This window comes from Micropterus salmoides, unplaced genomic scaffold (assembly GCF_014851395.1).
Source record: "Micropterus salmoides isolate LMB-PRFRI ecotype aquatic unplaced genomic scaffold, ASM1485139v1 Ms_hic_scaffold_3, whole genome shotgun sequence".
Classification (NCBI taxonomy): Eukaryota; Metazoa; Chordata; class Actinopteri; order Centrarchiformes; family Centrarchidae; genus Micropterus; species Micropterus salmoides.
Genome location: NW_024042261.1, coordinates 28,924,164 through 28,936,311, shown reverse-complemented (window position 1 = coordinate 28,936,311; position 12,148 = coordinate 28,924,164). Strand labels below are relative to the sequence as shown.

At 41.8% G+C, this 12,148-nt stretch overlaps 1 protein-coding gene and 1 long non-coding RNA gene across 3 annotated transcripts in view; one reads left to right on the top strand and one right to left on the bottom strand.

Moving 5' to 3' along the window:
- Window positions 1–1,295: 1,295 nt before the first annotated feature.
- On the top strand, window positions 1,296–1,797 carry LOC119883392. Of its 2 annotated transcripts, XR_005440633.1 has the most exons (4): window positions 1,296–1,309; window positions 1,397–1,447; window positions 1,541–1,624; window positions 1,734–1,797. It is a non-coding gene; the product is annotated as an uncharacterized LOC119883392 (long non-coding RNA). The 2 variants fall into 2 exon arrangements; XR_005440632.1 differs by having other exon boundaries at window positions 1,306–1,447.
- Window positions 1,798–8,196: 6,399 nt separating this feature from the next.
- Window positions 8,197–12,148, bottom strand: part of LOC119882465 — a 10,524-nt gene continuing 6,572 nt past the window's right edge. The window contains exons 3-8 of the mRNA XM_038692507.1: window positions 11,111–11,133; window positions 10,973–11,023; window positions 10,795–10,878; window positions 10,284–10,685; window positions 9,696–9,830; window positions 8,197–8,314 (exon numbers count right to left, since the gene is read on the bottom strand). Of these exons, the coding sequence (XP_038548435.1) occupies window positions 9,700–9,830; window positions 10,284–10,685; window positions 10,795–10,878; window positions 10,973–11,023; window positions 11,111–11,133 (691 nt within the window). The 3' untranslated portion in view covers window positions 8,197–8,314; window positions 9,696–9,699. The remainder of the gene's footprint in view (window positions 8,315–9,695; window positions 9,831–10,283; window positions 10,686–10,794; window positions 10,879–10,972; window positions 11,024–11,110; window positions 11,134–12,148) is intronic.

Here is a 12,148-nt window from a genome sequence, read left to right as displayed (position 1 = left end):
CGCCCCAACCGGAAATATGTCTGTATGTAACTGATAAGAGGGGGTTCATCCTTCCATTGTGTGTTTTTCATTGATTTAAAGACTTTATTAAGTAATACAACTTGAATGAATTAACTAGGAGGTGTTTGTGACAATAAATTTATCATTAAAAAAGTATAGCAGTGAGTTATAAGTAAAAGGAGGAATCTCCGGGGCCAGCAAAGGATCAGTAGGAGGTTTCTTTGGAATCAAGTCAGTCTTTATTATTAAACAAGTGAAGAATAAATTGAAATAATGACAGCAAAGCAGTAAAATGGTATAACGGTGAGTAAAAATTACCTTCAACAGCATGCAGCAAAATAAGAGTGAGTTCCAAAATTAAACTTTGTAAAATCTTTGCTAAAGCTTTGTGTGACAAACTTACCATCATTTAAGAACTAAAGAATAAGATGAAATAATTACAGTAAAATAGTATAACAGTGAGTTAAAATTAAACAGCATTTTTTAATTACCTTCAAAATCTTTGCTAAAGCTTTGTGTGACAAACTTACCATCAGTAAACAAGTGAAGAATAAATTGAAATAATGACAGTAAAGCAGTAAAATGGTATAACGGTGAGTAAAAATTAAACAGCATTACAAATTACCTTCAACAGCATGCAGCAAAATAAGAGAGTGTTCCAAATTACTTTGCTATTGCTTTGTCTTACAAACTTGCCATCATTATCACTCCAAAGCTGTAGCCTAGTCTTAAACTTGTGAGTCTTAAAACTTTAATCCTTCTAGAGTCTGTGTCTCCTCTTCTCTGTCCTCTCTTTCTGGTGTAGCATAGGCTGTGGGGTGAATTGAGGAATGTGCTCCACCCCCGCACCTCCCTCTGTTTTCTCAACGAGTCGTGTTGGGGAGTCCTGGAACACCTCCCTCTGTTTTCTCAACGAGTCGTGTTGGGGAGTCCTGGAACACCTCCCTCTGTTTTCTCAATGAGGCGTGTTGTGTGTTTAGCTGCCATCCTCAGGTAATCTTGTAGACCAGTTATTAACTTTGGTTATCTATAACCCAGACTCCGGATGTTGGTTTGTCAGACAGAGTTCGTGAGTTCGTTTTTGAAACAGGAAGCTATTTTTATCAGCCGGAGACAAGAGTTTGGAACTAAATAATAATCTGGTTGTACCAGAAGTAACGGCCCCAACCCCTCATCAGTTATCTCCCACATGCAGAGCAGCACTCGTGTGTTTTTTTGTTTTCTTACTTCTATAAGTACCCTACCAGAAATCCAGAGGTCTTCACACTAGTGACTTGAAACCAGAGCGATGACCCTCAAAGAGAACACGGTACGCATTCAGCCTTTCCTCCACAACTAAAGAAATAGCAAAAATCGACACTTTGTATTTTCATTCCTGCGTGTTTTCAATTAACAGTTTTTGACTTGATCGACAATGGGCTTCATTCAACCGAATATCAACTTGAAGGTAAGAGGGCCTTCTATGTACTAGAGTGAAATAGAAATGTTCTAAATTTAAAGTGTACTATCCTGATGTGTATTTTGTATATTGTTTTTACAGATTTGTACTCAGGCGAGGAAATAGGTTCTACAAGGGAGAATGGCATTCCATCAGCGCAGGTTGTAGATCTCACAGGAGAAGTCGGTAAGTAAGGTTACCTTAACTTTTAATCAGTGTGTAGGTTTTATTTATTTATTTACAAACTTTTACGCAGATGTGGTAACAGTACTCTTTTCTTTCATTACACCCACAGATGGTGCGAGCGATTGTGAACGGTACTTTATGCAGGGTCTCTCCCCTACCAATTACGAGGAGAAGGTCCGGTTCCGGAATCGGATCAGCCCTCGGCTTCGGTACCGCAAGTGTACATAACACCGGGCTCCCCGGAACACGTTGAGCCGGATTTGTCCCCGGAATCACCCGTCGATGATGTAGAGCGCTCCAGTCAGGCCGCAGATGGGAGGTCACGTAACGGATCACCGGTAGAAGCGCGGGGACTGATAGCGGAGGAAATCATTCATCCGGACCCAGCAGAACCGTGTACGCCGCTGAATCAGACTGAGCCTATACCGAACAACGGACCTCGGAAAAGGGAACACCGTAGAAGGCTCATTTCAACCAGCAGCAGCAGCAGGAGCAGTAGTAGGAGCAGCAGTAAGTAAATTGTTATAACGCTCTAAAACCATTAACCTAGCAAATATGCAGTCATAAAAAAAGTATAGCCTATATACACAGTTTCCCGTGATACCATGTTGCTGATTATTAGGCTATACAATTAATGAGTTAAAAGTATTCCACACTATTTTCTCAAATACAACAGCATGTCAAATGTTCTATGCAGAAAGTAGTCTTATGAGTTAACCTGACTCTAAAAGCTATTTTGCTTCTTTTTCATAAAGTAGGCTATTACTGTGGTGTTTGTTCGTTTGTTTTGCACTTCTACAGTGTTTTGGTACTGATGTCTGACATTCAGGGTATTTAGTTAAAAAACTTTGCTTGTTTGCTATAAAGTATTAATGTAGTGATTTGTAGGGGTGATGCCTGACTTTCTGTATTAAAATACACAAAAGAGGTTAAAGTGTCTTTGTTTTTGTGTCCCTCCAGCAAACAGACCCCGACGATCCGTGAGAGGCTGTCAGAATTGCTGTCGGACTGCCCATGAACAACTAGTTCTAATGAGTAATGCTTTCCGACTAATGGGTGAAATGCTGGCTGTCTACAGTGATCATAATTAGTAAGGTGATTTATCTGAATTTGTTTTAAATGATTTTTTTTGTTTGTTTCATTTGGTAATTGTTTTTATTGTTGATTTTCACTTGCAATAGTTAGATAAACGTGTTTATCCTGTTTTTTATAGTGTCTGTTTTAAGGTTTAAGTGTGTTTTGATTTTATGATAATGGATGAAAACAAACCGTTAGGGCTTAGGCAGAGTTTATCAGACGAGGTAGATCGACATTATCAGAATGAGTCAAACTTTCAAAATGGTATAACTGAAAATAGTGTAATTGAAAACGAGACCTCCTCCAGTCAGTTCTTAGATCCGTTACACGCTATAAATCAAGCTCTCGTTGATCTGGAACGCTTAGAAAATGAAATACCAACTGCTTTATTAGATGAAATCAACCAAATGAATGAACCCTTTCACCAAAACAACATCCCCTCTTTACCCGAACCCGAGCATATTCCTGTCTTAAACTCATCTGTGTCTCCAGACCTGTTGATTCAAATACAAAATGCTCTCTCCGAGCTTGAAAATAATGCAATCCCTGCCTTAAACCCCTCTACATCCTCGACCTATCAGACCCCCATTAACTCCCCCCTCATGGAGCAGGTAGCCAACACTCCTCCCTTGCAACAGCAAGGGGGCAGCGTGTCTCAAAATAATGACCCTGTGGCACCTCAAGCAAGAGTCATATCACGACATAGATTCTGTAATTATGAAATACGTCAGGTGTTGCGCTTTCCTTCTCCAACCAATTCAGAGGGTGTTGTGGATTATGCTCAGTTTTACAATGGTACACTGGAGCAGGTAGATGCGATTTTACAACAAGCCTTGTCACACAGGAGACCCCAAGATGTGGTGCAGTTGGAGCTAAGAGGTGAAAATCTCCGTAATAATGTATCAGTTATCTTACAGGATGGTGATGTTGACAATTTAGCGGGTTTTGAAAGACTTTTGCTTCGCATAGTACAATCCAATTGGACCATTATGACAGATGGTGATCTAGAACTGGTTCTCCAAGTGATCACCTGCCCTACAGGCGCGGGTAAAAGAGCAATGGTGGATAAAATGTTACAAAGCGAAATCTTAAAAAAAAAACAACGCTTTCTGTACATTGTAGAAAACGAGGGGAATCACTTGTGTTTCGCCGTCTGTCTGGCTCATCTTCTACATCCCCTCCTCAACGATAGACAGGCTCTTGAATGCGGCAGAGAGATTCAAAACAAAGTGGGAATGGATGAACAGACACCTGTAGCCTTAAGCGACATCACGCGATTTGAACGTGCTTTGGACTGCAAAATTGTAGTGTTTTATAGAGGAGACGACGATAGGGCCCTCTGTAAATTCATGACCAAAAGCCCAAGACAGAGTAAAACCCTATTTTTGTTTCTCTTTCAGAACCACTACTATGGTATAAAAAATCTAAAGGCCTTTCTGGGTTCCCCATATCTGTGTGAGTACTGTTACACAGGGTACAACGGTGTGCTGAGTCACCGATGCCCTGCTCATTGTTCCGTTTGCTTTGACCCTACCTGTAATCAGAAGGGGTTCCAGCCTATTGTGTGTAAAGAGTGTAACAGGACATGTCGTTCAGAATTCTGTCTGACAAAGCACAAAGAGCCTACAGAGAGGCCCAGAACCAAAAAATTAGCCAGCACGTGCTCGTTGTACAAAAAATGTAACAAATGTGCACAGCTTTACTACTCAGCGATGAGTGGTGAAGGTAAACCACACACATGTCCTGCGGTGAAGTGTAAAATCTGTGGTGAGAAGTTGACCTCTGACGTTACAGATAAGAGGGAGATGCACCAATGCTACATCCAGACACTACCACCTGAAACAAAACACACAGAAAAATTGGTGTTTTATGATTTTGAAACATACGTCAATGAAAATGGCGTTCACATACCCTTTTTGGTGTGTACAAAAACGTTAGATGGCAAAACATGGAGCTCTCAAGGCAGAAATTGTGCCAACGAGTTTCTCACGCATTTCAGACGCCCTCTGTACAAAAATGCTGTGTTTATTGCTCACAATGCTCGAGGTTTTGACTCCTACCTACTCCTCAACGCCATGCTTGAACAAGCATTAAAACCCTCTTTGATTTTGCAAGGTTCAAAAGTCATCTGTATGACAGATCCTGATTTTAATCAAAAATACATTGACTCACTGTCCTTTCTTTCCATGCGTTTAGCCGATATGCCAAAAGCTCTCGGTTTTGATGACAGAATTAAAGGCTATTTTCCCCATAATTTTAGCTCACCTGCCCATTTGACCTACACAGGTCCCTACCCGGAGCCAAAAATGTACGGTACAGAACGCATGACTACGGTACAGCTGAAAGACTTTAACACCTGGTAGGAGACGGCGCGCTGCGGTACATTTGATTTCATGAGAGAGGCCCGCCTCTATTGTGAAAACGATGTTGAGATTCTCGCAGAGGGATGCAAGCTGTTCAGAAAACAGTATATTGATGAAACAGCGGTTGACCCTTTTAGCCGCGCGACTATAGCATCTGCATGCATGAAAGTGTTTGTGACCAACTTCCTTCCTCCTAAAAGTTTGGCCATCCCCGATCCCAATAACTACACACGCCAGTTCAAAACGTATTCGAACGCAGGCATACAGTGGCTGCATTGGGTGGCTAGCACCGAAAACATCTTCATTCAACATGCTTTAAATGAGGGGGAAAAACAACTAGGAAAATACTTTGTAGATGGTTTTGCAGAGATCCAAGGTGTGAAATATGTATGGGAGTTTCTGGGATGTTTTTTCCATGGCTGTCCGAGTTGTTTCAAAGCTCATGAGACCAATCCTTTGACCGGCTACCCTTTTGAGGAGATGCATGCGAGGAGCGAGGAGAAATTACGTGAGTTACAGGCCATCCACAATGCTAAAGTGATTGTCATGAGAGAGCACACATGGACCGAGATGAAAAAATCACATCAGGGGTTAAAAGATTTTCTCAAACAGTATAAAGCTCCTCAACCTCTCTCACCCCGCGAAGCTTTGTATGGGGGTCGAACCTGTGCAGTAAAGTTGAGACACACTGCGGGTGCTAATGAAACGGTAGACTACTTTGATGTGACATCGCTGTATCCCTATGTCAACTGTAACTTTCCCTATCCTTTGGGGCACCCAAAAATAATCTACAAAGATTTCAAAGAACCCCAAAGCTACTTTGGAATAATCAGAGCCAAAATCTGTCCACCACAGGGTTTATTTTTTCCTGTTTTGCCCTATAGAACTGCAGCTGGTAAACTTGTCTTCACACTCTGCCGAACGTGCGCTGAACTTAATTTTCAGGAGGGTCCATGTCAACACAGTGATGAGGACAGAGCGATGACAGGGGTCTGGGTCACTCCTGAATTTAACAAGGCCTTGGAGATGGGGTATCGGGTAGCTGAGATCACAGAGGTATGGCAATTTGATAGACAGAGCGACTCGATTTTTGTTCAGTACATGCACACTTTTCTGAAGGGTAAACAGGAAGCTTCAGGATACCCCCCTGAAGCCAAAGATCAGGCAGCCCGAGAAAAGTGTGCATGTACTGAACAAAAATCGAGTCGCTCTGTCTATCAAATTGCCATACCTCTGTGATCTCAGCTACCCGATACCCCATCTCCAAGGCCTTGTTAAATTCAGGAGTGACCCAGACCCCTGTCATCGCTCTGTCCTCATCACTGTGTTGACATGGACCCTCCTGAAAATTAAGTTCAGCGCACGTTCGGCAGAGTGTGAAGACAAGTTTACCAGCTGCAGTTCTATAGGGCAAAACAGGAAAAAATAAACCCTGTGGTGGACAGATTTTGGCTCTGATTATTCCAAAGTAGCTTTGGGGTTCTTTGAAATCTTTGTAGATTATTTTTGGGTGCCCCAAAGGATAGGGAAAGTTACAGTTGACATAGGGATACAGCGATGTCACATCAAAGTAGTCTACCGTTTCATTAGCACCCGCAGTGTGTCTCAACTTTACTGCACAGGTTCGACCCCCATACAAAGCTTCGCGGGGTGAGAGAGGTTGAGGAGCTTTATACTGTTTGAGAAAATCTTTTAACCCCTGATGTGATTTTTTCATCTCGGTCCATGTGTGCTCTCTCATGACAATCACTTTAGCATTGTGGATGGCCTGTAACTCACGTAATTTCTCCTCGCTCCTCGCATGCATCTCCTCAAAAGGGTAGCCGGTCAAAGGATTGGTCTCATGAGCTTTGAAACAACTCGGACAGCCATGGAAAAAACATCCCAGAAACTCCCATACATATTTCACACCTTGGATCTCTGCAAAACCATCTACAAAGTATTTTCCTAGTTGTTTTTCCCCCTCATTTAAAGCATGTTGAATGAAGATGTTTTCGGTGCTAGCCACCCAATGCAGCCACTGTATGCCTGCGTTCGAATACGTTTTGAACTGGCGTGTGTAGTTATTGGGATCGGGGATGGCCAAACTTTTAGGAGGAAGGAAGTTGGTCACAAACACTTTCATGCATGCAGATGCTATAGTCGCGCGGCTAAAAGGGTCAACCGCTGTTTCATCAATATACTGTTTTCTGAACAGCTTGCATCCCTCTGCGAGAATCTCAACATCGTTTTCACAATAGAGGCGGGCCTCTCTCATGAAATCAAATGTACCGCAGCGCGCCGTCTCCTACCAGGTGTTAAAGTCTTTCAGCTGTACCGTAGTCATGCGTTCTGTACCGTACATTTTTGGCTCCGGGTAGGGACCTGTGTAGGTCAAATGGGCAGGTGAGCTAAAATTATGGGGAAAATAGCCTTTAATTCTGTCATCAAAACCGAGAGCTTTTGGCATATCGGCTAAACGCATGGAAAGAAAGGACAGTGAGTCAATGTATTTTTGATTAAAATCAGGATCTGTCATACAGATGACTTTTGAACCTTGCAAAATCAAAGAGGGTTTTAATGCTTGTTCAAGCATGGCGTTGAGGAGTAGGTAGGAGTCAAAACCTCGAGCATTGTGAGCAATAAACACAGCATTTTTGTACAGAGGGCGTCTGAAATGCGTGAGAAACTCGTTGGCACAATTTCTGCCTTGAGAGCTCCATGTTTTGCCATCTAACGTTTTTGTACACACCAAAAAGGGTATGTGAACGCCATTTTCATTGACGTATGTTTCAAAATCATAAAACACCAATTTTTCTGTGTGTTTTGTTTCAGGTGGTAGTGTCTGGATGTAGCATTGGTGCATCTCCCTCTTATCTGTAACGTCAGAGGTCAACTTCTCACCACAGATTTTACACTTCACCGCAGGACATGTGTGTGGTTTACCTTCACCACTCATCGCTGAGTAGTAAAGCTGTGCACATTTGTTACATTTTTTGTACAACGAGCACGTGCTGGCTAATTTTTTGGTTCTGGGCCTCTCTGTAGGCTCTTTGTGCTTTGTCAGACAGAATTCTGAACGACATGTCCTGTTACACTCTTTACACACAATAGGCTGGAACCCCTTCTGATTACAGGTAGGGTCAAAGCAAACGGAACAATGAGCAGGGCATCGGTGACTCAGCACACCGTTGTACCCTGTGTAACAGTACTCACACAGATATGGGGAACCCAGAAAGGCCTTTAGATTTTTTATACCATAGTAGTGGTTCTGAAAGAGAAACAAAAATAGGGTTTTACTCTGTCTTGGGCTTTTGGTCATGAATTTACAGAGGGCCCTATCGTCGTCTCCTCTATAAAACACTACAATTTTGCAGTCCAAAGCACGTTCAAATCGCGTGATGTCGCTTAAGGCTACAGGTGTCTGTTCATCCATTCCCACTTTGTTTTGAATCTCTCTGCCGCATTCAAGAGCCTGTCTATCGTTGAGGAGGGGATGTAGAAGATGAGCCAGACAGACGGCGAAACACAAGTGATTCCCCTCGTTTTCTACAATGTACAGAAAGCGTTGTTTTTTTTTAAGATTTCGCTTTGTAACATTTTATCCACCATTGCTCTTTTACCCGCGCCTGTAGGGCAGGTGATCACTTGGAGAACCAGTTCTAGATCACCATCTGTCATAATGGTCCAATTGGATTGTACTATGCGAAGCAAAAGTCTTTCAAAACCCGCTAAATTGTCAACATCACCATCCTGTAAGATAACTGATACATTATTACGGAGATTTTCACCTCTTAGCTCCAACTGCACCACATCTTGGGGTCTCCTGTGTGACAAGGCTTGTTGTAAAATCGCATCTACCTGCTCCAGTGTACCATTGTAAAACTGAGCATAATCCACAACACCCTCTGAATTGGTTGGAGAAGGAAAGCGCAACACCTGACGTATTTCATAATTACAGAATCTATGTCGTGATATGACTCTTGCTTGAGGTGCCACAGGGTCATTATTTTGAGACACGCTGCCCCCTTGCTGTTGCAAGGGAGGAGTGTTGGCTACCTGCTCCATGAGGGGGGAGTTAATGGGGGTCTGATAGGTCGAGGATGTAGAGGGGTTTAAGGCAGGGATTGCATTATTTTCAAGCTCGGAGAGAGCATTTTGTATTTGAATCAACAGGTCTGGAGACACAGATGAGTTTAAGACAGGAATATGCTCGGGTTCGGGTAAAGAGGGGATGTTGTTTTGGTGAAAGGGTTCATTCATTTGGTTGATTTCATCTAATAAAGCAGTTGGTATTTCATTTTCTAAGCGTTCCAGATCAACGAGAGCTTGATTTATAGCGTGTAACGGATCTAAGAACTGACTGGAGGAGGTCTCGTTTTCAATTACACTATTTTCAGTTATACCATTTTGAAAGTTTGACTCATTCTGATAATGTCGATCTACCTCGTCTGATAAACTCTGCCTAAGCCCTAACGGTTTGTTTTCATCCATTATCATAAAATCAAAACACACTTAAACCTTAAAACAGACACTATAAAAAACAGGATAAACACGTTTATCTAACTATTGCAAGTGAAAATCAACAATAAAAACAATTACCAAATGAAACAAACAAAAAAAATCATTTAAAACAAATTCAGATAAATCACCTTACTAATTATGATCACTGTAGACAGCCAGCATTTCACCCATTAGTCGGAAAGCATTACTCATTAGAACTAGTTGTTCATGGGCAGTCCGACAGCAATTCTGACAGCCTCTCACGGATCGTCGGGGTCTGTTTGCTGGAGGGACACAAAAACAAAGACACTTTAACCTCTTTTGTGTATTTTAATACAGAAAGTCAGGCATCACCCCTACAAATCACTACATTAATACTTTATAGCAAACAAGCAAACTAGTTTTTTAACTAAATACCCTGAATGTCAGACATCAGTACCAAAACACTGTAGAAGTGCAAAACAAACGAACAAACACCACAGTAATAGCCTACTTTATGAAAAAGAAGCAAAATAGCTTTTAGAGTCAGGTTAACTCATAAGACTACTTTCTGCATAGAACATTTGACATGCTGTTGTATTTGAGAAAATAGTGTGGAATACTTTTAACTCATTAATTGTATAGCCTAATAATCAGCAACATGGTATCACGGGAAACTGTGTATATAGGCTATACTTTTTTTATGACTGCATATTTGCTAGGTTAATGGTTTTAGAGCGTTATAACAATTTACTTACTGCTGCTCCTACTACTGCTCCTGCTGCTGCTGCTGGTTGAAATGAGCCTTCTACGGTGTTCCCTTTTCCGAGGTCCGTTGTTCGGTATAGGCTCAGTCTGATTCAGCGGCGTACACGGTTCTGCTGGGTCCGGATGAATGATTTCCTCCGCTATCAGTCCCCGCGCTTCTACCGGTGATCCGTTACGTGACCTCCCATCTGCGGCCTGACTGGAGCGCTCTACATCATCGACGGGTGATTCCGGGGACAAATCCGGCTCAACGTGTTCCGGGGAGCCCGGTGTTATGTACACTTGCGGTACCGAAGCCGAGGGCTGATCCGATTCCGGAACCGGACCGTTCTCCTCGTAATTGGTAGGGGAGAGACCCTGCATAAAGTACCGTTCACAATCGCTCGCACCATCTGTGGGTGTAATGAAAGAAAAGAGTACTGTTACCACATCTACGTAAAAGTTTGTAAATAAATAAATAAAACCTACACACTGATTAAAAGTTAAGGTAACCTTACTTACCGACTTCTCCTGTGAGATCTACAACCTGCGCTGATGGAATGCCATTCTCCCTTGTAGAACCTATTTCCTCGCCTGAGTACAAATCTGTAAAAACAATATACAAAATACACATCAGGATAGTACACTTTTAAATTTAGAACATTTCTATTTCACTCTAGTACATAGAAGGCCCTCTTACCTTCAAGTTGATATTCGGTTGAATGAAGCCCATTGTCGATCAAGTCAAAAACTGTTAATTGAAAACACGCAGGAATGAAAATACAAAGTGTCGATTTTTGCTATTTCTTTAGTTGTGGAGGAAAGGCTGAATGCGTACCGTGTTCTCTTTGATGGTCATCGCTCTGGTTTCAAGTCACTAGTGTGAAGACCTCTGGATTTCTGGTAGGGTACTTATAGAAGTAAAAACAAAAAAAACACACGAGTGCTGCTCTGCATGTGGGAGATAACTGATGAGGGGTTGGGGCCGTTACTTCTGGTACAACCAGATTATTATTTAGTTCCAAACTCTTGTCTCCGGCTGATAAAAATAGCTTCCTGTTTCAAAAACGAACTCACGAACTCTGTCTGACAAAACCAACATCCGGAGTCTGGGTTATAGATAACCAAAGTTAATAACTGGTCTACAAGATTACCTGAGGATGGCAGCTAAACACACAACACGCCTCATTGAGAAAACAGAGGGAGGTGTTCCAGGACTCCCCAACACGACTCGTTGAGAAAACAGAGGGAGGTGTTCCAGGACTCCCCAACACGACTCGTTGAGAAAACAGAGGGAGGTGCGGGGGGTGGAGCACATTCCTCAATTCACCCCACAGCCTATGCTACACCAGAAAGAGAGAGGACAGAGAAGAGGAGACACAGACTCTAGAAGGATTAAAGTTTTAAGACTCACAAGTTTAAGACTAGGCTACAGCTTTGGAGTGATAATGATGGCAAGTTTGTAAGACAAAGCAATAGCAAAGTAATTTGGAACACTCTCTTATTTTGCTGCATGCTGTTGAAGGTAATTTGTAATGCTGTTTAATTTTTACTCACCGTTATACCATTTTACTGCTTTACTGTCATTATTTCAATTTATTCTTCACTTGTTTACTGATGGTAAGTTTGTCACACAAAGCTTTAGCAAAGATTTTGAAGGTAATTAAAAAATGCTGTTTAATTTTAACTCACTGTTATACTATTTTACTGTAATTATTTCATCTTATTCTTTAGTTCTTAAATGATGGTAAGTTTGTCACACAAAGCTTTAGCAAAGATTTTACAAAGTTTAATTTTGGAACTCACTCTTATTTTGCTGCATGCTGTTGAAGGTAATTTTTACTCACCGTTATACCATTTTACTGCTTTGCTGTCA